Genomic DNA, 23,683 nt, shown 5'->3' with positions numbered 1-23,683 from the left:
TCATATGTAACTGGGACACAGTGATGCACCTTAATGGATCTGTGACGCAGTAATTTTAAGGGGCAATCCAGCGAATTAGTATTGCTCTTTTGAGAGATTTCTGAATGGGCAAAAGTCAACCCAACAGAGACATACAGAAATATTCTGACTTTCAGTCTGTAGTAAGCATCTTTTGTTAGACCCTCCCCACCTGGAAAACACCCACATCTTTCAGTCTTGCAACCCCTATTGATGTCATCATAATGGTTTCCCAGACTTAACCAGGCTCCTCCAGAGCCACAGAAGACAGCCACAATGGTAGATAAAAAAAAAAAACTAGAGCAGTGTTGAAGTCAGTTAAAGTTCTTGCACCACCTGAATCACCCTAGAAATTGTCAGCTGTGTGCAATATTTAGGCCAAGATAGCGAGGGAGTGACAGTTCTTCTGTTTTGTGGCACTTTATTCACCAGCTAGTCCAGAATTCCTCTGTCACCTCATGGATAAATACTCTTGAACTCACAGAGGCCCTGGAAATAATACCACCCCCAAAAACATCCTGTTCTGAGTCAAGTGCCTTAAGATGCAAGACTTTATTTTGGACTGTGGCTTGTTGCTATGAGACAAGAGTAAATCAGTGGAGCTGGACTGCTGTATTCTCCTTTTGTCCTCAGGATGTGATCATTCAGTGGATACAGACATATCAAGTTCAAATAATAAAGTATTTTCTTGAGTAGTAATCTTGTATAATCGTTTATTTATTGTTGCGGATTTGAAACTATTTTGCTCATTTCACATCTTTGAATTGGGATTACTCACCAGCCAGCTCTTCCAGATTAAACTGGCTTTAAACGGACAGAGCTGAGGCTCCGCTGAATCCCAGTCTAACACCCGGCTGAGGGCCAGCCTCATGAGTTAAGTGAAAGGTGCGCGAGTTATGTGGTTTTAATCAAATTAGCTCCATTGTAAACAATAAGCACTTGACGCAGGATGACAACTGTACTAATTTGGCAGCAGCCCGCGGGGGGAGACTGGTGCGTCTACCCGCCTCGGTGGTCTGATGGCCCGGAGAGAGTGCAGTCAGTCTGCGGGACCTGAGCTGTAAATGCTATTTTGAAATGTGACCTCCCCCCTCTGTGGAGAGGAGAGAGGCGGCGTACAGGGCGCACACACACACACACACACACACACACACACACACACACACACACACACACACACACACACACAGCTGCTCGGAACCATGACAGAAGATGACGGATACAGTTGTCGTGGAGGGACAAGTCAAGTTTAGAGATGGAAAAAAGGTCAGTCCCTTCAATATTACTCTCATTTTTGAGCTTTAAAATGTCTTTCCGCACTCCAGGGCCAACTGCAAAAATGTACTTTGTCATTTTCTGATTCTTTACAAACTTGTCCACAGTGGAAGACTCGGTGGGTCGTTCTTCGGAAACCCTCTCCGGTCGCAGGTATGTGGTAAACAGCTTTTACTTCTTTCAGTCAGCTCTTAATTGTTGCCGGTCAAAATGTGCACGTTTTCACAGCGATAGGAAAGTCACCAGTTCATTCATTCGTATCGTTCAGCAATAATCTCAACTGGCTTTCTGCAGCTGAACTAATCACAACTTGTCAATTGGCCGCTTGGCTGTGAGCCACAGAAGCGCGTAACGCACCGTGTCCGCGTCAACACGTGAAGATGTTACGCAATACAGCGATCGACTGAATTTATTTTATTAACCAAATCCACCTTTAAAGAGTGCAGACAAAACACGCCTCTCTCTTCAAATTAAGAGTGTGGATATTAAATCTTGAGGTTTTATGGTGCCAGGTGGCTTTAAGATTCATTATTTAAAAGTCCTTCAGCTAAAAACATAAACGGCGACTCATGGACGTTTTTCTCTGCAAGTTTGGCAGAAAAAAAAGAAAGCAGCGTTGTTTTCAAAGGGTACTGAGCTCCACATGAGATGCTGTGAGGGCAGACCTCTCAGCATATCGAAACATATGGCTCAAGCTGTAGGCTACTGCTGTGTCCTTGAAGAAACTGGGTGGGAATAGTGTAGGCTACTGTGTGTGTGTGTGTGTGTGTGTGTGTGTGTGAGAGAGAGAGAGAGAGTATGTTGCATTTGTTTCTTGTCTTTCACCATCAGCTTTGCCAGCGGATCAGTTCATTGTTTTAGGGTGTGTTGTGACAGCTGTGCCATAAACACAGGCAGGCACGCAGCCTACATTACAAAAAAGCAACACTGTTGTTATTCTGCACTCTGAAATGAATCACAAAATTGACTTTTAAGCCTGTCAGTCTTAAAAGCTCCCCACTCTTTGTGTATTTGCCCTGCGTGTCTGCGTCAGACTGCCTGTCTCTGCTGGTCTATAAGGAGAAGAAGAAAGGGAAGGAGAAGGCCAGTGGCCACAAGGAGCGGATCAGTGTGACACTGGAGGTAGGTTCAACTGCCTCTGATCTCATGTACAAGTGAACCGCACTGGTGGCAGGTTTATTACAGCTCTTTAGTCTTGTTGCATCACACAACCAGTCGGGCCGTCTGCTGCTGTCATTTCACTGCTCTCATATGTACAGGGGTAGACCAAATAATGTGAATGTCATGTTGATGGATAGGGTCTTCCGCTCAGAGGATAAGAGAATTGGTCAAATAACTGCAAGTTAATGCACCAAATGCTGAAAAAGAAAACTCCAGCATTAAATAAAGAGGAATGGGGGACAAGACTATCATGCTGAATGTCCAGAATATCGAATGATAAATTTCTTTTTCATATGAACTCATTCCCAGAGACCATGTGATCTAATCTCAGTGCTGCACCAGAGCAAAGGGAACTGCAGTCACAAGATCAACTGCAAGATTAATGAGGTTCCCTGATACCTGAGAGAGTTTTGTGTTTCGCTCTCATGTTTCAGTTTCTCACTGCCTTTAGCTGGGAAAGTGTTCACATCTGCCATCAGATTTTCATTAGGATAAATCCACCTGACCTCATTTCATTTAGGCTAATTTAGGCGTCTGAGTAATATTTTGTCAAGTGCAGTCGAAATTCTCAGTCTAATGCATTCTGCTCCTTCAGGGGATCTGTGGCGTGGAGCCAGGCCCGGGGTATGAAGGGGTATCCTACACCCTCTCCATCCTCTGTCTGGCACACACGCTGGTTCTGGGCTTCAGCAGCCGAGACGCCCTGCTGGCCTGGGATGCCCGCGTCCGCTACAGCCTGGGAGAAGGTCAGTGGTGTGGAGATCACAGTTCTTGGATGTGATGTGTGAAGGATCCTGAGTGAAAAATCAACTCTATCAGACCTTTAGAGCATGATATGGTCAGTTCCTATTGACCCTTTAAAAAGAGTAAAGTCTGAATGCGGCCATATGTGTGTACTGTGTATGTACCTGTGTTGTAAGTGTTGCTACCCACTCCACTGGAAGTCACTGGCTAGAAATCACAGGTGGAATTACACGGGCAGATAAAATCTATCTTCAGTCACTCTGGTCCTTCTCTGTCTGCAACATCTGCTGTCTCATCTCCACAACTTTCTCTTCAGTGAAACTGATTATAAACTGTTGTAGACAGAGATGGCCTGATATGACTTATGAGGTTTACTTAATTTTATTGTAAGTGTAATGTAGTGTGCTCCTAAGTAAAATTTCTAAGACGTAGTGCAAGTGAAGGGTCCTCCTGTTATCCTTTAGAGGCTTCCCCTGCACAATCTGAAGTTTGCAAGAAGAGTCTCATGATACAGGTCCACTCTAACAGTGTGAAGAAGTAATAAACACAAGCATTTATCTGTGGCTTTCAATTATAAGTTTCTGGTGGTTCACCTAAGAATTCTAACTCAAACCTCTCACGAATAACTCCTTACCTCTACTCCAACTTTCTTTTTTGCTTATTGAGAAATGTTCTCTACCACCATGAATTTTAATAACATACTTAAATTACTTCAGGCATACTTTTAACTGTAATTCTCAACCAGGTTGCAAGTTGAATTGACCTTTTTTGGGGGCAGCACCAAGCAGTACTGTCAGTACTCTTATTTCTTAACATTTTTCTGCATTGGCAGTCTCCTCTTCCTCCTCTTTCCAAAATATTACCTGCAGGATATTTGCAAGGGTTCAGCTTACCTTTTTGTATGACCCACCAGCAGCCTGTTCCTCTTTCATGTGGATGTCACATTATTTTATCCTCATGAAACTGCAGTTTTCTCAATATTACAACGCTGTACTTTTCAGTCCCTCTGACTCTTAAATATAATAAAATCCACAGCATACTAAATATTTGATCTTGCAATGTAAAACACACGGCAAAAACTTGAAGAAGTCCAGATTTTACGAGGAGTTTTTGTAGTCGCACTCTCTGCAGCTGAGAAGGTTTAAAATGTACTGAGTCGTACATGCATTTATTTCCTCCTGTATATCACTCCAGCTCTCTTTACTCAGAAAAAGTGTGTTTAATGCCTGCAGGTTGCCCACAGTGCTGCTGTAAAGCTTCAGCCTTTGGCCAAATGTTGAAATCTCAATTTACCCTCCTTGCAAAGTGTGAATATCAAAGTTTTACATCCTTTACGTGATTTAAAACTTGCTTGAGATTACTTGCTTTGTTAACACCCCCCCCAAAAAGCAGAAAATACTTTAACTACTTTCAAAATGACACATATATACAGTATGTACAATATATACTGTGTGCTCTCTGTGTTTGGAGGCAAAGACAGACCTTGGCAATGAAAACATGCCATCTGCACACACTAAGCAATGACAAATTGCAGCCAGCAGAGCTTAGAGAACTGCTTAATCATCATTAATGCAGCCTTCAGTTTGCACATGTGTGTTCATATGCTTGTGTGTGCATATGTGTGATAAGCCCTGTTTGTTTTTTGTCTTTATGTTCCACACAGTTTGCTGTTGCTCTGATGTGCTTTATGATCAAAGATACTTCAACTGTCTTGAAGTCATTTTGACACTTTCTCTCTCCTCTGTGTGTGTGTGTGTGTGTGTCTCTCTCTCTCCTTCAGTCCACAGGTTCAGTGTCAATGTCGAGCCAGGTACCAAACTGGAAAGCGGCCCCGCCTCTCTCCACCTGTGCAACAACCTCTTGGTCCTCACTAGAGGCGTCCCTCCTGTCGTCGTTGGCCACTGGAAGTTGTCGGCATTGCGGCGGTATGGTGCGGTGCCGAATGGCTTTGTGTTCGAGGGTGGGACTCGCTGTGGATACTGTAAGTAACAAATGGATTGAGGGGGTTTTCTTGCTATGTGAATTTAGAGACTTCAGCCTGCATCGAAACAGCGCAACACTTAAATACTAATAGCTGAAAAACAGACATTGGCAATCCACAGACCTCAAACCTCAGATGTCTTGCTGTGTTCTGTTGTTCTCAATTGTTTATTTGTCTAATTTGTGGCCAAATGTCCAAACCTACATGATGTGAGGTCAGGATTATTTCCAACAGAGATACAGCAGCATAATGTGGCTTAATGAGGAGAAAAATCTGTGAGTCACCAGCATATTTTGATGTTATTCCCTCAGAATCAAAGAGCCTCTTTCTGTGTTCTCAATGTATTCATCTTGCAAAGCAAACCAAAGTAAACACATAGATTACTGGAAGAGAAAAAAAATTACTCATTAACAGTATGCTTTTAGCTGGTGGTTAATATGTAGGCCTAGACTATAGACTGAAGCATAGGCAAAGGTCCTTGAGATACATTCATTATCCATTCGTCAATCCATCTATTTTCTATAGCGCTTATCCATGAGGGTCACAGGGGGGCTGGAGCCTATCCCAGCTGACAACGGGTGAGAGGCGGGGTACACCCTGGACAGGTCGCCAGTCAATCACAGACATGCATTATCCTCTCTGATTAAAACATGAAAGCCACAGAGGAATAATACTTTAATAATATATTTACAAAGAAGCAGCAGCAGCTATATGTAGTCGATAACCATGAAGGAGCCCGTAGGGAAATGAAGAAGGAGGTCTGTTATTAGGACACTTTTTTCATTACATAAATAAAAACATTTCCAGAAAAGGCACCCATAAATTCAGCAGAATGCAGCTAAAGGAATATTTGACACTTAAAGTTTGTGTGTGTGTTTTCCAGGCTTGAAGTATCCTCTGAATGTCCAGTTGACTTGAGCATGAATGTGAAGAATGTGAGGAACTTTTATGTATTTGGGTGGAGATGTGTGTGTGTGTGTGTGTGTGAAAGAGTGAGATACATGAAGAGCAAAATAAGTCTTTTGATCCTGACTTTATTTTGAAGCCTTAAAATATGTTTTTTGCTAGTTCTCCTTTATAGTGATAACTATCTCCTTGCTATTGTGCCGTTTTAGAGAGGTGTTAGTGTTAAGAGAAAGTTCCTGTATGCACTAATGTGACATCTGTCTGAGTGTGTGTGTGTGTGTGTGTGTGTGTGTGTGCAAACAGTCTCATGGCTCCTACAGGAATAACCATGAGGTCCTCAGAGTCTGGTTTCAGTGCTCTGATGGGCACCATCTATAAATACCAGCCTCCCTTGTAGTAGTCACTGAGCCAATCACATGACACCGACTGGCTAGAACTCCAATGACAGTTTTCTCCTTCACCTCTATTTCCATATTACCCAGCAGCCACTGGGGCAGTAGCGAGAGGCCCACTTGGCTGCAGAAACAGAGAGTGAGAGAAAGAGAGGGATGCGAGAGTCAAATCAGCAAGTGACATTCCTTGCGTGATTGCAAGGTAAAGCGGAGTGTTGGTTTACATTTTTACATGTTTATTTGTATTTGGTGAGGACATGTGAGACATAGCAGGCTTTTGATGATGTCTGGTTTCACCCAAAGCAGATTTTTTACACACGGATCATTGCAGTGTGTTTATGCGCTCTTGTCTCTAAGCACTTGCTAATGTTTTGTACTTTCATGCTTCAAGTTGTGTACACCCGCATTGTGTGCAAAGTTATCGCAAATACCAAGATGGACGGTCCCTCTTAACATTTTTTTGGAGGAGTCATCAAAAATGAACAGAATTAGCTCTGCTCCACCTAGCAGCTCCTTTAAATATTTTCAGTAACCATAAGCAGAGGAAATTATACTGTTTATCACTTCACTTCTAATCATATACCAACCATTAGGTCAGTGACACAGTCAGTGATCATCTGCTCTCTTTTCTTGGTGGCATAGCTTTTCCTTTATGTTTATCTCGGGAAGGAACTTACAAGCACTATGCTGTCTCACACATCACTGGCTTTGAAAACTAAGACAAACAACAACTACAAAACCTAAAGAATGAAATCCACAGCAATATAGATTTTCTCACAAAACTGTTTTTGCTTCTGGTCAGATCAGTCCATAAGAGATGTTTTTCAGTCAAAGCATAACAGCGACTTCATTCACATGCTGTTATTAGTGCAAATGGTGCTTCTCCTTGTCTGTGCTTTCTCTATCATGTCAAGTCAGAATGTTTGCTGTAAAAATGGTGTATAGGTCTTATTTTCACAGCAGCTGCCCATCAATATAATGCTGATTATTATTTCCCTTTGATTTGCCGTTTTGTTCAGCTGAACAACTGTGTGTCTTGATGTTGGATGAACCATGCAAACACATTAGGATGCACAAACACATTGGTGTGCTTAGACTTTAGAAACCCCACCAAAGAAAAACTTGGCGCCTGAGGGTGTGTGATGAGTCCTTTAATAACTCACAGCGCCTTAATATGCTTTAGAAGTACAAAATGACTGCATATTTACAACAGACTATCAGGCCATGATCACTGCAAAGATGGGCCAGTGGTACAAAATAATTAGTAGAGACAAATAGTTCTTCATTAGGCTACATTTTTTCAGCCCTGTAATTTGAATCAATGTCTTATAAAAAATTTTAACTCCTTTACCCTCTCAGCTCCCTAATTTCCCTTGAGGCTTTTTTGCTCAAGCAATCAGTAAGTGAGCTCTTGGTCATCTAATGCTGCTGTATAAAAATATTTTACCCTTGACTGAAACACTGCTCTCTGCTGCAGCTGCACTTTTAAAGTCAGCTGTGCCTGGGATGATACGACTCTTGGCTGAAGAGCTGAAGTCGTACACCACAGTGACATGACAATCCTTTTTACTGCCATGGACACACAAGATACACACACACACACACGCAGCAAACCGACCAATCCGGTGGGATAGTGGGCAGTCATCTGGGTGAAGCCCTTTACTAGACAGTAATCAGTCGAGCTGGGATCTTCATGGATTTCTGTTGGCCGTGTGCCTTTGGTTGCACGGATGCGTGCACACACCGCAGCAGTGTGAGTCAGTATACAGTCATATCAACACTCCAGCTTCCACTCGATGTGATGAGGCCAATGCGGTCATTGATCGATGATGTTTGGAGCAGAGCTTGTGTCTTCGAACTGCGTTTATGTCAACCCCCCTCAACACACACAAACACACACACACACACACACACGGCTTCACAGCTCACATGCAGACACGGTAATAAATCATTTTTCAGCAGAGTTTGGATGACTGGTCAAGGCTTGTGATCAAGATATAAGTAATTTTAAGCCGAAATACTATGTCAGCAATCTCTCCCTGTCCCTCAGCTGCCATAAACACAACCCATCGTATCATAGTACAGAACTGTGTCAGTGCGTGTTTTTGTTGTGTGTTGTTTATTAAGTGTTATGCAGCAGTTTTGCTGCTTACCTTTGAGTGTCATTACAGTTTGTCCATATCCCTATTTGTCCAGCTCAGATGCTTTCTAGAAGTAAAAGGCAACATCAACTACTCTGATGTCGTGTGACATTAAGGTGTGAGTGACCCCCAGAGATTAAAATGCCTCTGACTCTCCACCTGTCATTAGAGGTGTTGAAGTCTTTTGAATTAGTTGTTAACCTTCTTGCAAACAGCTGTCCCCTGCTATTGACTCATTACTTCTACCTTATATATAGGTCATTACATCGGAGAGCGCTGAAGAGAAAAGTTACCTGTTAGCTTATATCAGCCAGTTTAGAGGATAAAACAGATTTGTTTACATGGTGTTGCTTGCGCCCAGATTCAAAAGAATGCTCTACTAGTACAATAAGAAAATAAGATCTGTGACTCTTAAGTGGAGTTGTCATGCAGCTGAGCACAGCCCATTTGTGAGAAATAAATGAGGACCAGGTCCAACAAGGCTCTTTGGTGTCTATAATAAATACAAAAAATGACTGCCAAAAATTTGAGATTTTCATATTCCAAAGATAAATCTGAGTCATGTTGTCCCTTAAAGCAAGACACCTTGTGGTTGAGAGGAAGATCTGTTAATGAAACACCTTCACCAGACGGCAACCAGATGATGAAATTGACTTAATGAGCAATCCATAAAGGAAAGGGACATGCCAGTACAAAAACAGTAACAGAACACCTCCTGAAAAAAAAGAAAAAATTGGTGGACAACACTTTAAAAACACCTCTCAGTCCTCACTACATATATGAGTTTGGAAAGATGTGGGTGTAAATTGCAACTAGACTGGTGCATGGAGACATACAACCATTAGGCAGCAATTCTAGCTTAAACCGTCATTTACTTTGATGTGAAGTTGAATTTGACAGTCCTCACTTTCAAAGCCATACACTGTTTTTTGTTTTTCTCTTGGTCTGATTTTGATGCCTGAATGACTGAATGGGTGCATAAAGGGTTCAGTGTGGTTTATAGTTGTGTCACTTGTGACGTACACCTTTCTTACATACTTTACAAAACTCTAGATTCACAAAGGTGAGGACTGTATGATTCTGGGTTTATCAAATGTCCCTCAGTCAGTTCAGTTTATTCATTTGGATTAAAAGCAGAACATTTTTTGCTTTTGTTGCTTTTCTTTTTAGTGTTTAGCAGCCATAGTCTGATATTAACTGTGTAGTTACTTCATCTCCTCGTGCTGGCAGTCAGTCTGCAGGCCAAGCATCTCCACTGACTCAAGAAAAACACAATAAAATACACAACAGCTTGATGAAGCTAATAGGTTTCCATTACAGTCAGTGCTCAGTCATGATTCAAGCAAGAAACTCTTCAGTTATTCAGCTTGAAGATCCAAATGGTGCTCAGAAAGTACACAGTAGTAACACTGAACACATGAAAGTAAGCAAAATGTTAAGTAAGTAAGTTTATTAAGTAAAACATCAACATTCTGGATGGACCATCAGCCAAATATTATATATTAACATTGAACATAAGTACTTTAATAAAACAACAGCAGTTTATAAAATCTTTTGCTTACTAATGTTACTCAAGACTCTCAGGTGTTTCCTTTTTCATTAACAGCAAATTCAGATGTTTATTTCCTTTTTCCTTTTTTTGTTAGCCAAATCCCTGAGTAAGGACATACTGTCTTCTCAATATCTGTGCAATATGAGCTTTTGATGTTTCGAGTTTTTTTTTTTCTTGTCTTGTGTTTTTGCGGACTCCAAGCTCTGTGTGAACTTAATAAGAGTGGGGGCTGAATTGAGAGATGCTTTATGTAACTTTTAGAAGAAAGGTTTGTTGCTGGCTCAAAGTCTTAAAACCTCACTGAATACAAGTACATCTCAAAAATTAGAATATCACGAAAAGTTCAATATTTTTTATCACTCATTTCAGAATCGAAACCCATATATTATATAGATTCATTACACATAGATTGAAATATTTCAAGCCTTTATTTCTTAAAATTTTGATAATTATGGCGTAAAGATAATGAAAACCCAAAATTCAATGTCTCAGAAAATTAGAATATTACATAAGCTCATTAAAAAAAAACGGATATTTTAAACAGACATGTCAGGCTTCTGAAAAGTATGTTCATTTTTATGGACTCAACACTTGGTTGGGCCTTCGATGCTGTGTGGCATAGAGGCAGTCAGCCTGTGGCACTGCTCAGGTGGAATGGAAAACAAGGTTGCTTTGATAGCGATCTTCAGGTCATCTGCATTGTTGGGTCTGGTGCCTCTCATCTTCCTCTTGACGATATCCCATAGATTCTCTATGGGGTTCTGGTCAGGCGAGTTTGCTGGCCAGTCAAGTACAGTAACAACATGGTCCCTGAAGCAGCTTTTGGTACCTTTGGCAGTGTGGGCGTTTGCCAAGTCCTGCTGGAAAATGAAATCAGCATCTCTATATAGCTTGTTCAGCAGAAGGAAGCATGAAGTGCTCTGAAATTTCCTGGTAGATGGCTGCATTGACTGTGGACTTCAGAAAGCACAGTGGACCAACACCAGCAGATGACATGGCAGCCCAAATCATCACTGGCTGTAGAAACCTCACACTGGACTTCAAGCAATGTGGATTCTGTGCCTCTCCACTCATCCTCCAGAATCTCAGTTTTCCAAATAAAATGCAAAATTTGCTTTCATCTGAGGACCATCCTCCTCAAATTTGCAGTTATCCCTTTTGCTGGTGCATCTTTTCCTAACACACTTTTGCAGCACGCTGTGAACAATCAGCTTCTTCAGCAACAACCTTTTGTGGCTTTCCCTCTTTGTGGAGGGTGTGAATGACATCTATCAAGTCATTAGTCTTCCCCATGATTGTGTAGCCTACTGACCCAGACTGAGAAACCATTTCAAGGCTCAGGAAATCTTGGCAGGTGTTTTGAGGTTATTTCCAATATTGAACTTTTTCACAATATTCTAATTTTCTGAGAGACTGAATTTTGGGTTTTCATTATCTTTTAGCCATAATCATCAAAATTTCAAGAAATAAAGGCTTGAAATATTTCACTCTATGTGTAATGAATCTATATAATATATGGGTTTCACTTTCTGCAAAAATAAATATTGAACTTTTCATGGTATTCTATTTGAGATGTACTTGTACCATTTGGCCTTGCTCCAAAAATTTTGACATGTATCTCACCCTTAACTCAAACGGTTTTATTACCTTTGCTTACCTCTTCTTTTTAATTTGTTGACTTGTAATTTTCAACATTTTTTCTGTGTTTTTAATCATGTTTTGTGTTATCCATCACATTCATATGTGCCTCTTTCATCAATAATGCTGTCTTTCTCTGTCCCCATCCACTTTCCAGGGGCTGGTGTTTTCTTCTTGTCCTGTTCAGAAGGAGAGCAGATCAGTTTCCTGTTTGACTGCATTGTCAGGGGCATCACCCCCAGCAGGGCCCCTCATGGCTTGCAACCTGTCCTGCCAGGTGAACACACACACACACACACACACACACACATACATATGCATACATATAAGCTTTTTTCAAAAAACGGTAGAATATGCTTGTGAGCATAAATCTGTACAGTACAATAATTAATTTTAGTCTTAAATTGTAATATTGTTGAAGAAATATCTGCAAAAGAGGCCTACTATTCTGAACTAAAACAATCAATCACATTGGTATGTGACTCTGTGACTTCCATTATAAAGGTTTACTGCCTGTTTAGAGCGCATGTTTAGCATTTGTGTCAGGCGCCATGCTAGCGGAAACACCACATGCTTAAGGCCCCAAGGGTCACTCTGTGGATTAAGGAGTCATGACTTTGTGTGTGACTTGTGCATTATTGTAATGTACTGCTAATTTCACAGGCATTGCTTAGACCACAAATATGGAGACAGAGTTTAGTGTCAGTTGGAAAGAGGGAAGTTATACAGGACACATACCAAAGACGTCTGATTAGACAGAGAAGAAGACTTTTCTTATTGTGATACACCACACATCCACACATGCACACACACACATACACACACACTCACAGGATGTCTCACAGATGTGTTTTTTGTGGTTTTTGGACATAACATAAACTTAAACGAAAGTTGTAAAACTTTGGTAATGCTTGAGATGAACTAGATGCAGAAGTAATCAGAATGTGGAGATAAGTCTAATGTAATTTCCTATATTTTTCCATTCATCCACCCATTCATTTTCTGTGCCACTTTTGTCAGGGTTCCTCTATCATTCTGCTATTTAAAATGATAATATAACCTGACTATTTTGACCTGGACCCAGTTTCCCCATCTATTTCCATCTATTTCCATCATAATGATCGTTTTCATTGACTTTCCTGTCAATAGGTCTCCGTAGAATTATTTATATCTTGGTTGCCCAGGAGTTCTTTTACTTGCAGTTGTTGTACTTCAGAAAGACTGACTTTAAAGGAAAGATCAGCCCCAAAGCTTGTTTTCTTGAACACATGGATGGCTCTGTCAGCCATAACTTAAGCATTTTTGGTAGCTCTTCACACTACACTAAAGTTATGAGACATAACTCAATTTTCTTAAGCCCTGTACTTAAAGGTGCCCTGTGGACTTTTACTGTAAACAAAATTAAAATTTGTTTCTGCATACCTTCAGTCTTTCTCACTAAAACAAGACAAGAGTATCCAGAGAGTTTTGAGTATTCGGACACCTGACCATTACACCAACAGGGACTTTAATGACATTCTAAACATACAGACAGCTTTGCAGCTGTCCATTTCCACTCTTCTGGGAAGGCTTTCCACAAGATTTTGGAGTGTTTCTGTGAGAATTTTTGCCCATTCCATTGCCCAGTAGATCATTTGTGAGGTTTGACACTGGCTCACATTACTGTTCCAGTTCATCCCAAAGGTGTTGGATGAGGTTGAGGTCAGGGCTCTGTGTGGGCCAGTCAAGTTCTTCCACACCAAACTCATCCAACCATGCCTTTATGGACTTTGCTTTGTGCACTGGTGCACAGTCATGCTGGGATAGAAAAGGGTCTTCCCTAAACTGTTGCCACAAAGTTGGAAGCATAGCTTTGTCCAAAATGTCTTGATATGCTGAAGCATTACGATTTCCCTTCACTGGAAGTAAGAGGCTGAGCCCAAACCCTGAAAAACAGCCCCATTTCATAAGTGAATTCAATAATAAAAGGACATGTCCCAATACTTTTGTCTGTATAGTGTACTTTAAACTGCCACCAGCCCAAAATGTCAGCATCTGATGACTTGGAAATAAGACAAATCTTCTTCTTTCTTCAGAGTTGCTTACTGCTAGAAACATCTCAAAAAATTGCAGCAAAAATAATGACAAAATAAGAATACAGACCGGGTGCAGTCTCATACAGACTACTACAGACACCACCACACACTTCTGGTTGGCCATAAGTGATGACTGAGAGAGATTACTTTTTATGGGTCCAGACATTGCTTTTTAGGAAGTTATGCCTTGAACTTCTTCCTCCCTGGAACATTTATTCTAGTGCGAATCGGCCTGTGTGAGTCTGCTTTGAGGCCCACTGTAACCCCACGGCATTCAGTGCTGTGAAGTAGCTATAATTAGCATAGACCAGCAGCGTTAGCAAATGTTAGCTGACACCTCACATAGTGTAGTGAAGAAACTTGGCATCTGCACGTTGGCATTAGCTTGTGCAGTCCAGAGGCTGAGATCCAAGGGTTAGGTTGTTAACACTTAGACACACAAACACCCTGACCCACTGCAATGTGCACATGCTGATGGCCGCACACATGCAGCATGTATATATAGCAGGCATTAAGTGTGTAATTGGCAGGGTTTTACACTAAATTGATGTTCAAACTAATAGTCAAGGCGCCTATAACCTCCTCTGAGAGATGTTAAATTTACAGTGTAACAGTTGGAGACAGAGTCACACACACAGCAAACATCTTGAAGGGCAGGCTGATGCATACAGTAGCACCCTAACAACTTACAACTAACAACTACCTTTATATAGATAAGTTTTCTGGCCTGGTTTTGTGAGGTGTATATGTGTAAAAGACATTCTAGTGTGCTGAAATATGTTTTCACACCTTATGCCTTTTAAAAGATAAGTCAAATGTGAATTATCTTAAATATTTCCATTCAGGTCTTTATCTATATATATGACATCAAAACTCCAATGGACTACATTCACCCTGAACATGTGTTTTAATGTCATCAGTTGTGGGCATAAACGTGCCTTGTCTTCCTGGTAACACATTTGGAGGGTCTTATGTTTTTGTGCTCTTTTTGTGTGTTTGCTTGTATCATATGAATTACAGATCCCAATGCTGACCCAGTGTCAGCGGAGGAAAGAATCAGCAAGGAAACATCAGAGCTGGAGAAAAGACTCAGCATGTTGTCTCATTGCAGCCTAGCGAGCAGCACTGGTAGGTTTTTCCATTACCTTCACCTTGGCCTATTCAATATATAATTCATGAGCACTCTATAATCTATGCATAATCTTAGGATGTTTACATGTTGATGTAGTCTGTCATGGCCTTCAGAAATTTGCTATAAATCAGGCTGGTCCAGCCGACCACCAGATTCATATTGATGGGACACCTTTATTCATACTGATGGGATTCATATTGATGGAACACCTTTGTGTCATAATTACATGTGTGTTTCTTAGAAATATGAAGCTCGGAGTAGTCAGAGGTCCTGTGATTACGTTTTGCTAACTCATGACTGAGTTCAGAAAAAGATTATCATGATTATGAGATATCATGAATCACTACACAGAAATATCCACAAGAGACTGTAGCAAATGAGAACAGTTAACTGAAAACTGATTTCACAGGGTCATAATATTTTGTACCCAACCCATTAAAGACATGATCTACATAATAAATATTGAATGATGTTGGTCTTTAAGGATAAATTCTTTTTAGTGTGTGTGTGTGTGTGTGTGTGTGTGCAGACTGGTTAATTAATTACTTCATCAGGATCTAATAACTTTCTTGCCCTCTTCAGCTTCCACTTACAGCTGCAGCACATCTGTTGCCGGGGACGACCAAAGTAGCATCTCCAGCTCCTCCTCCAGCCAATCAGATGTGAGCTATGGAGGCAGACTTCCATTCTGGGTGGAGCCGTTAGCTAGGCCGCTTCTCTCTAACGAGACAGCGTCAAGCTCCTCCACACTGAAGGATTTGAACAGTTCGGATGACAGGCTTTATGCTGCTGTGATGGGAGGCTCCGGGACTCGTCCATCCTCTGCCCAGCTCCATCCTCGTGGTCTCAATGACAGCGGTCGACAGAGCTCATTGGACAGTGGGATTGGGATAGCGACAGGCAGTCAGTCATCTTATTCAGGAAGCTTCTCCTCATGCACGGGGAGTCTGGACACAGCCAGCCAGGCAGGAGGGGAAGACTTTGGCTCTGTGGCCAGCTTGCCTGCTCCTCCTTCTTCATCTCCTTCTGTTCCTTCCTCCACCCCTCCTCCTCCTTCTCCTTCTCCTTTACAGTCCACACTTACCCAAGAGCACAGTTCAGCTACCTCGGGCTCCTGCTCTTGTGCCTCTAGATGTGGTTCTCGTGCATCCCTGAGGCACAGTGAGGAGTATCAAATCCCCAGCCTGATCAGACTGCGGTATGACACCCCCCGGAGTCTGCTCCAAACCTTGTCTATAAGGGAACCCTCTGCCCAAGAAGGCCCACCTGAGCTGGGCAGGAACAGCAGCAGCACTGCAGAAGGAGGGGGTGGTCAGGGTCAAAGGTTGAGCAACAGCCCTTCAGAACCCAGGACTCAGTGTCAGGCCATGATGCAGCGCTCACACTCCTGGGGCAGTGAAAGGGTGCCCTCTGTGGACAGTGAGGGGAGGTCCACACCTACAGCCATGCTGCTGCCTGGAGGCTTGGTTTGTGGAGAAACACAGGTACTCACATTCTTTCAATAGACCAGTCAACCAGTGAAACAGCCTAGTAGAGTATAGCATACCAGGAGGAGTATCATTAAATAATGCATAATGCCTTTTGAGTCCTCTGTGAAATTGAAACCCCTGTTCAGAAATTGGATCACACCAGATACACAGGCTGTATTAGTGAACCACAGAACATATGCTTTTATAAACATTTTCATCATACTACAGTCTAATCACCCTTTAGAGATATGGTTAATCACATTATAATACAGCTCAAAATGAAAAAAAAAAAAGACAGGTTTTCATCATTATGTAAATGGAGCTCAGAGAAATTCTCTATCTGCAAATTCTCTTTGGGAGTTTTGTTTCTGTGTTAACATTTGCATTAAATCTGCACTGTTAATGAAATAGAACAAAATGTTTGCAAATCATCATCCTAATCACTTTTTCCAGCTCTAGGGTTCGCTCCCACAGATGCTAATCTCTCCTTAATGTTTCTGCTTACATTTATTAAGCCCACATTTGTATTTTTTTTATTTTTGTGCTCATAAATGGGGTCTTATGTAACTATCCCTTGTGCTAATAGGCTAGGATGAGCTCTGCGGCAGAGCTGTGGTTTGGATGTTGAGGGATGAGGAAAGAGGCAGGCTGAGTTCAAGTGATACCGCTGAGGTTACCACGCTGTGACATCTGCTGTCACAGATCTGCTGTATTAGAGTGGAGGCACCTCAGTGTGACACCGCTGAAGACTGACAGTATCTGTGACTTGTTCTGCTCTCATCAAGCCACAGAGCTTGAGAACTGGCTCATGCATTTCTCCAGCAACCGGTTTCAGAGGAACCCCTGGGGAGCTGTTGTACTCTTGTTACTCTAGTATGCTAGATCTCTTTGAACCCGGACACCTTTTTACTTTTAACATGGACAAAAGATGCTCTGTGCATAAAATCCAGCCTCATCAGGTCAAATTTTCTTTGAAATTTCAAAAGTTATAATAACATCAACACAGCAAACCTTTCTTGTTAGTTTTCGTTTACATGCAGTTCACAGTTTCCAAGTTCCCAAGCTACAAATGCATAAGCCACATGGATACAGAACAAGATTAAGAGTCAGCTTTGTGAGGCTGTACCTTGGCACAGCAGTGTTTGAGCTAAATGCTAATGTGTGCATGTTAGCATGCTGATGTTTAGTATGGACTTTATCTTAGTTTAACATGCTAACACTAACTGTTTAGTACAAGATGCAAAGTACACTTATGACTTATGGAAATATTAGTTTTACTATTACTATTACTATTAGTTTTAATGCTGTCAGCAGGATTCATCCTTTGGGCACCATGGATATCTCCACCAAATTTCATTGCAATCCATCAGATAGTTCTTGAGATATGCCTATTTTGACCTGGACCACATTGGTGGGCACAGCAACCAACAAACCAAAGTTGCCACTCCAAAACTTTGCACCTAACATAACTAACTGACAATAAACAAGTACAAGTATTGATCTGGAATTTGCAATAATCAAATTACCTATCAGATGCAATAAACAGAAAGGAAACAACAGGAATGAAGTGCAAGACCGAGTAACAACTGTCAATTGCATCAGTTTACTCCATGTACAGCCAGAGGCCCATATAAAAGCCCACATTTAGACTTAACCTAACAGACCCTAACAGACCCTTAACCCAGACCCTAAACTGAAACAGAACCTGCAGATGACATACATAGAGAGACTGGCCAAAAAAAGACCTTACTGAACAATAGTGCTGCTGGAGTCAGTTTGTCGAGGCTTGCAATGGTCATTTTTTTTAAATTTAATTTATGAATGTTGAATGAATGCTGACTCAACTTAATGGTGGCTATAGAATGGAATTTTCCTTTGGTTAGGGTCTCTAAACTTTTGCTCTTGCCGTATTACATAACTTTGCAGTGTTTGCGACTGATGCACCAGCAGTTCTAGCAGCAATTATCTGGCCTCGTCATATACACACTGCCATTGACTCTTGACTCAACCTAATGACTTACTTTTTTGGCTGCCTCTGTAATTGTGATTTACAGTAGTCATTGGCTCAAAGGCTCACGGAGAAGCCAAAAACACTGCAAAATGCTGAGAAACATAAAAGCAAAAAGAAAAGCAGCTGTTTATAATAATTTCTGTATAAAACATATTTGCTACGATTGGATTAGATTCAAACTGGGGACATCTAGCATTATTAAGCTTTACTATCACACCAGATTACTGAAGGAACAAAACCATTTTTTAACCATTTGCTGGCTTGTGTTTTAAGACTATACATGGGCTCAATCTGAGCTACAGTGTATCCTACAAACACAGCAGGCCTCCTCAGATTCTTCCATATGGGCAGTCTCCAGTCCAAGTGACTTTGCTTGTCTTTGGTCTGAAATCCATGGGGTGTGGAAACGGGTGAGATGACTCAAACACCAGACTGTGACCTTGAATCAAAGCCTGGCCCCCCTCACTGTGAGGTGACAGTGCTACCTGCTGAGGCTCTGAACTGCTAACACGGAAAAACAATAATTGTAAAAAAAATTAGTTACAGGTTTTCGTTGAAAACCTGGCTAGAGCTGGTTGTTTTCCCTTTAATACTTTTGTCTAATACCTCAAAATCCACTGGAAGAGACTTCTGTGCTTTGTCTAATTAATTTTCTGATGGGTTGTGAAAAGCGTTTCCCCCTTGTTGTGAGCAAATTATCATCAGAGCAGAAGCGGAAGCAGCATGTCTTGTGATTTCTGACAGGTTGTGTAAGGGAGGGAGTGGGAGTGTGTGTGTGTGTTCATTATACATCATGTGTATGCTTCAGAGAGAGCAAAAGGGGACTGAGTAAGTTAATGAATAGTGATGAAACCAGCAGAAACCCTCTGAGAAGAGATTCCTGTTGTATGAAACACAAATCAGTTTCTTCTTTATTCGTCATTTCTTGACTCAGAGGTGTCAGCAGTCCAATGTGGAAAAAACTGCACGTCCTTCATGTCGGGTAATGAGAAGATGCTTGGAGTTGTATTATGTTCATTGAAACAAACAGCATGAACGATAATATTCCTGAAGCTTGAGCCTGATGCTGGTTATTAGGTGCTGTGTGCAGGAGAAAATAGTAAACCGGAACACATTGTCAGAAAGTTCTCATTTCTGAGTCCACCACCGTTTTGTCTCGTCTATCGCCAGTCAAAGATGTCAGCTCTGTTTTCTTGGCTCCGTTGCAGCCTTTTTTCCCCCTTCGCCTCATGTTTATGCACTTTCCCCTTTATTCTTTCTGCTTATCAATCCTTTTCAAAGCCCCTCTGTCCATCTTCCCTCTCCATATCTCATTTCTCACCAATTAACCCTACCTCGACGATAACCTCTGCTGTCTCCCCACCCAGTGCGGCCATGGTTTGGACAATTACATTACACCAGAGCAGTGGCGGTCAGTGAGGAACAGATGCTTGACTCAGGTAAGATTTTATCTGACTATGCTACTTCTGGGTCTTAAGGAGCCATAAAAAAGAACTTTTGAAAGGCTTAAAGCGAGACTATGGAACATTTGAAAGATGAAACAACTCCCTCTTTCCTCCTATGAATGAAAGTTTGAATTCATAAACAATAAAACACATCCTCGCTCATTTCAGTACACTCAGAGGTTTTGTGCTATGGCTGGACTTGGTACGACAGTTATGTTCGCCTGTGTAAACTAGTTACTTTACAACTGACATTAATGAGCGAATTTGCTGATTTTTAATGCCTCTTTCCACATGTTACTGTTGCAGTATATTCAGACACATCAGGTGATGATGTCTTTAAAGTACCTGACTCAAGAGAATCTTGGGAAATGAAGGCAGCTTCATTGTGCAGTTGTCATGTACAGTGCTGTAGCTAAGCAGGGGTTACATATATCACTTTAAATCAAACATGACAAAGCTTATTTCTTAAGTCTGTTACACCGTAAATGAGCTGTATGTATTTTAGCTAATGCTAGAGTGAAGATAAAATCTTTGAAATAATGTTTTTGACATTTATTTTTCAGGTTGCCAGCTCACCATCAGTCCTGTTACCTTCTGATGATACACAAGGTGTGTTTGTGAATGCAGTTAGGGCTCAGTTATTGGGTATTACTCAATGGTAAAAAGTTACTAGGAGCATTTACATTTTTGAGGTACTTGTATGGAACTTCAGTATGCCAATTTTATAACATGTTGCTTCAGAAGGAAATATATTTATCTCCAGTCCACTTTCAAAAACTACAGTAAAAGACATATCTGTAGTCATGTCTCCCTAAAATACTTGGTATCAGAGGTGGCTTGGTCTGCGATTGAGTGATCATAGAAATATTATAGGACTACTAGAGGTGGCAGTGTGTCTCTATGATCCTCTTGCTCTTCCTTGACTTCATGTAGCTACCTGTCACTTTGATCACGGAGACGGCACTTCTCAATAGAATCTAGGCCACAGTATAGTATAGAATTGAGTATTTATAGTATGCAGCACAGAGAATATCACAGATCCAAGACGAAACTGGCAAAAAGCACAATTACAAATCTATCTGTTACTTCACCACCACAGATAGCACTATGGATTTATGAATACACAGCAAAGTTGGGCTACTGATATCTCAGAGATATGTCAGGGTCAGGGCCATGGATTTTAACTTTGTCAGATAAAGGAGTCAAGCAGACGAGACTAACATATTCAACTAAACAACTCCTTTGCACTTCCTGCTACTATGGGATGGAGAGGAGGGGGTGGCAGGTTAACAACAGGGATGTGTTTTGGTCTTTTTTGCTAACAGATTATCTGAATACTTAATGTGTTACTGCCATCATGTGAACTATGTACTAATTGGTCTAGACCTGCCCTAATTGGAAAGTGTCATGAGACAACTTCTGTTGTGATTTGGCGCTAAATAAATAAACTGAATTGAATTGAATTAAAACTCTAATGTGCAGAACTTATGTTCCAGACGCTCCTCTCTGTGTGAGAGAGGAACATGATGACATTGGGGCTGTTGGTGATAAAGTGGTAGGCCTGAAGATGTCCGTGCCCTCTCTGCCACCCTCAGCGCCTCCACCTCCACCTGCTACACTGGGCATGTACAGGCCAACACCAGGAAGTGGTAAGAAAATTACCCGTCTTGTGATAATCAAGTGTGATGTTTTCCAAATACAAATTATTTGTCTCAGTGGGACTTGATCCAGCTTGTCTGGGATCAAATGTATGACCAATTTAATCCTTTTGGATTCTTCCTTCAGGTGTGTTCGAGTCTCCCCATCCATCTGTGTCCCTGGTCACTGGACTTCATAGCCACAGCACTGTTAATTATGTTAACATCCCCATCAGCTCCCTGTCCACTAAAACTAGCAGAGAGCTCCACTGCACGGAGCTGGACCTGCAGGAGCCCAGCTCAGCATCAGTCTCCAGTCCGTACAGTGCTCTCAGAGGTAACACCACCAGTATCAGTAATAACACAGAGCCTTAAAAGGCCATGTTAAATCTCCAGCTGTCTTTTCCTTCTACTGGCTTCTGTTGAAGTAGCTTCAGCTCTTGCATCCCATGCCTCTGCCTCCTGTAGACCTAAGCATTACTACTACACACAGCATTTTAGTTTATAACACACTGCATTATAGCCTAAAATTAAAAATGATTTGGTTAAATGTGAATGCATAATGTCCTGGCGTCCTTATGCATTCACTTTTTACTGGCTGGGTGGTTGATTTGTTAACTCTTGTACCACTATGCATGCTGATTTTTACAAATGTACAGACAAGGAAATAGATGGCACTGCTATCATAATGATGGACTAACAATGCTAACAGTTTGCCTTTGGTTGACAGCAGTCTGCTTTTGGCACCTCTGTCTCCCTGTGCCTGTTGCCTGTATTTGAAAAACTGTACAGGAATGTGTTTTTTTCAATTTGTAATTCAAAAAGAGGCAGATAAGTACATTGAATGTGTAGAAACAATTTATTTATATAAAACAGACATATGAATGAGATTTCTAGTGCTAGTTCAGAATCTATTTGATGTGGTACAATCGCAGATTTTTAAATTGTGACAACAGTGACATAAACCAATTTACAAACAGTCTAAAATTATGTATTAAAATTCTCAGGAGTGAATTGGCAAATTAAAGAGAACAACTTAAAAACGTATGCAATTTTACAATCAGGTGAAATGAATAATTTAAAGTTATATTCTGGCACTGTTAATGAAAATGTTCTGTGGCTCAATTGGTACAAGGTCAAAGTAACTGAACTGCAAATCTCACAGACTGACAGGTCATGCGACAATTTTAAGTCAAAGAACATATGACAAGAAGTAGAAACAAGAAATGTTTTCTCTTTTCTCCCCCTTCACCACTCAATTTTCCTGACCAGAAGAGGGCTCCATTATTGGGTACGCCCACCTCGACAACACTGCCATGGAAACAGCTCAGAGAGTGGGGGCGGAGCATGTTCAGGGCAGGGAGGACAGACTGACTCAGCTGGAGAGCAGGCGGCGAGGGCCACCAAACTGACTGTGCGACGCCCAACTCTGTGACACTTCAAAATAGTTTTCATTACTGATTTTCTCCATCTCTCTGAACAAACTGAGTGCTCCATTTCAGCCGCGTGTCATACCAATCTTTGCTGCACGTAAAACACAGTGCCAGTGGACAGCAATTTCCCACCAACAATCCATTCCACTAAGAAGAAAATAGAAACTGTCTGAGAAGTCTCTTATACAGCAGCCATCTTGGATGTGTTTTGTGTTCTGTTGTGTCGTAATTTCTCATATATTTATACTTAAATTAGTGCTTCCCTGCATTTCCCTTGATGACATTTACCCCAGAAATACTTTTTATGGTTGCATGGCACTTGTGTCTGTTGAGGTTGGAGGAAAATCTGTCTGCCTCTTTCAAGATTCTCTCAGGATGATTGTTGAGCACCAAAGACTGTTTACCACTGACATGACAGACAGCAGCTTTGCTTGGCATCAAGTTCTACTTTGCTGGAAAGAATTACTTACTTTACACTGTCTGGATGTTTCTATACTTATTATGAACTCTCTTAGCGAGAGGTCAGAAACTGCCTTTATTTAAATTCAAACGATTAATCACAGGGTTGAAGCAGAGTATGATTACACCATGAGATCAAGTCCTTTCTCGTAGCACTGACACATTACAATCCACTGTTAAGAGTCCCAGCTTGCTTGGATATCATTCCACATCA

General features: G+C 41.3%; 1 protein-coding gene across 1 annotated transcript; it reads left to right on the top strand.

Annotated features, from left to right (window-relative positions):
* The first annotated feature begins 857 nt into the window (after window positions 1-857).
* dok7b (docking protein 7b) lies at window positions 858-23,663 on the top strand. Its single transcript, XM_046404165.1, has 13 exons — window positions 858-1,284; window positions 1,401-1,446; window positions 2,327-2,415; window positions 3,050-3,200; window positions 4,979-5,179; window positions 11,966-12,085; window positions 14,904-15,011; window positions 15,598-16,499; window positions 19,863-19,934; window positions 20,504-20,549; window positions 21,437-21,589; window positions 21,726-21,914; window positions 22,850-23,663. The coding sequence occupies exons 1-13, from the start codon at window positions 1,231-1,233 to the stop codon at window positions 22,987-22,989; spliced, it is 2,271 nt and encodes a 756-aa protein (XP_046260121.1). The 5' UTR covers window positions 858-1,230; the 3' UTR covers window positions 22,990-23,663.
* Window positions 23,664-23,683: the final 20 nt, after the last annotated feature.

This window comes from Scatophagus argus, chromosome 2 (assembly GCF_020382885.2).
Source record: "Scatophagus argus isolate fScaArg1 chromosome 2, fScaArg1.pri, whole genome shotgun sequence".
Lineage (NCBI taxonomy): Eukaryota > Metazoa > Chordata > Actinopteri > Scatophagidae > Scatophagus > Scatophagus argus.
The sequence above is the reverse complement of the archived record's forward strand: the minus strand, read 5'-3'. Positions and strand labels throughout refer to the sequence as shown.

Coding starts and splice junctions, on each gene's coding strand:
- dok7b (XM_046404165.1), top strand. CDS start 1,231: ATGACGGATACAGTTGTCGTGGAGGGACAAGTCAAGTTTAGAGATGGA. Junction 1,447..2,326: donor GAAACCCTCTCCGGTCGCAG/GTATGTGGTAAA, acceptor TGTCTGCGTCAG/ACTGCCTGTCTCTGCTGGTC. Junction 5,180..11,965: donor TGGGACTCGCTGTGGATACT/GTAAGTAACAAA, acceptor TCCACTTTCCAG/GGGCTGGTGTTTTCTTCTTG.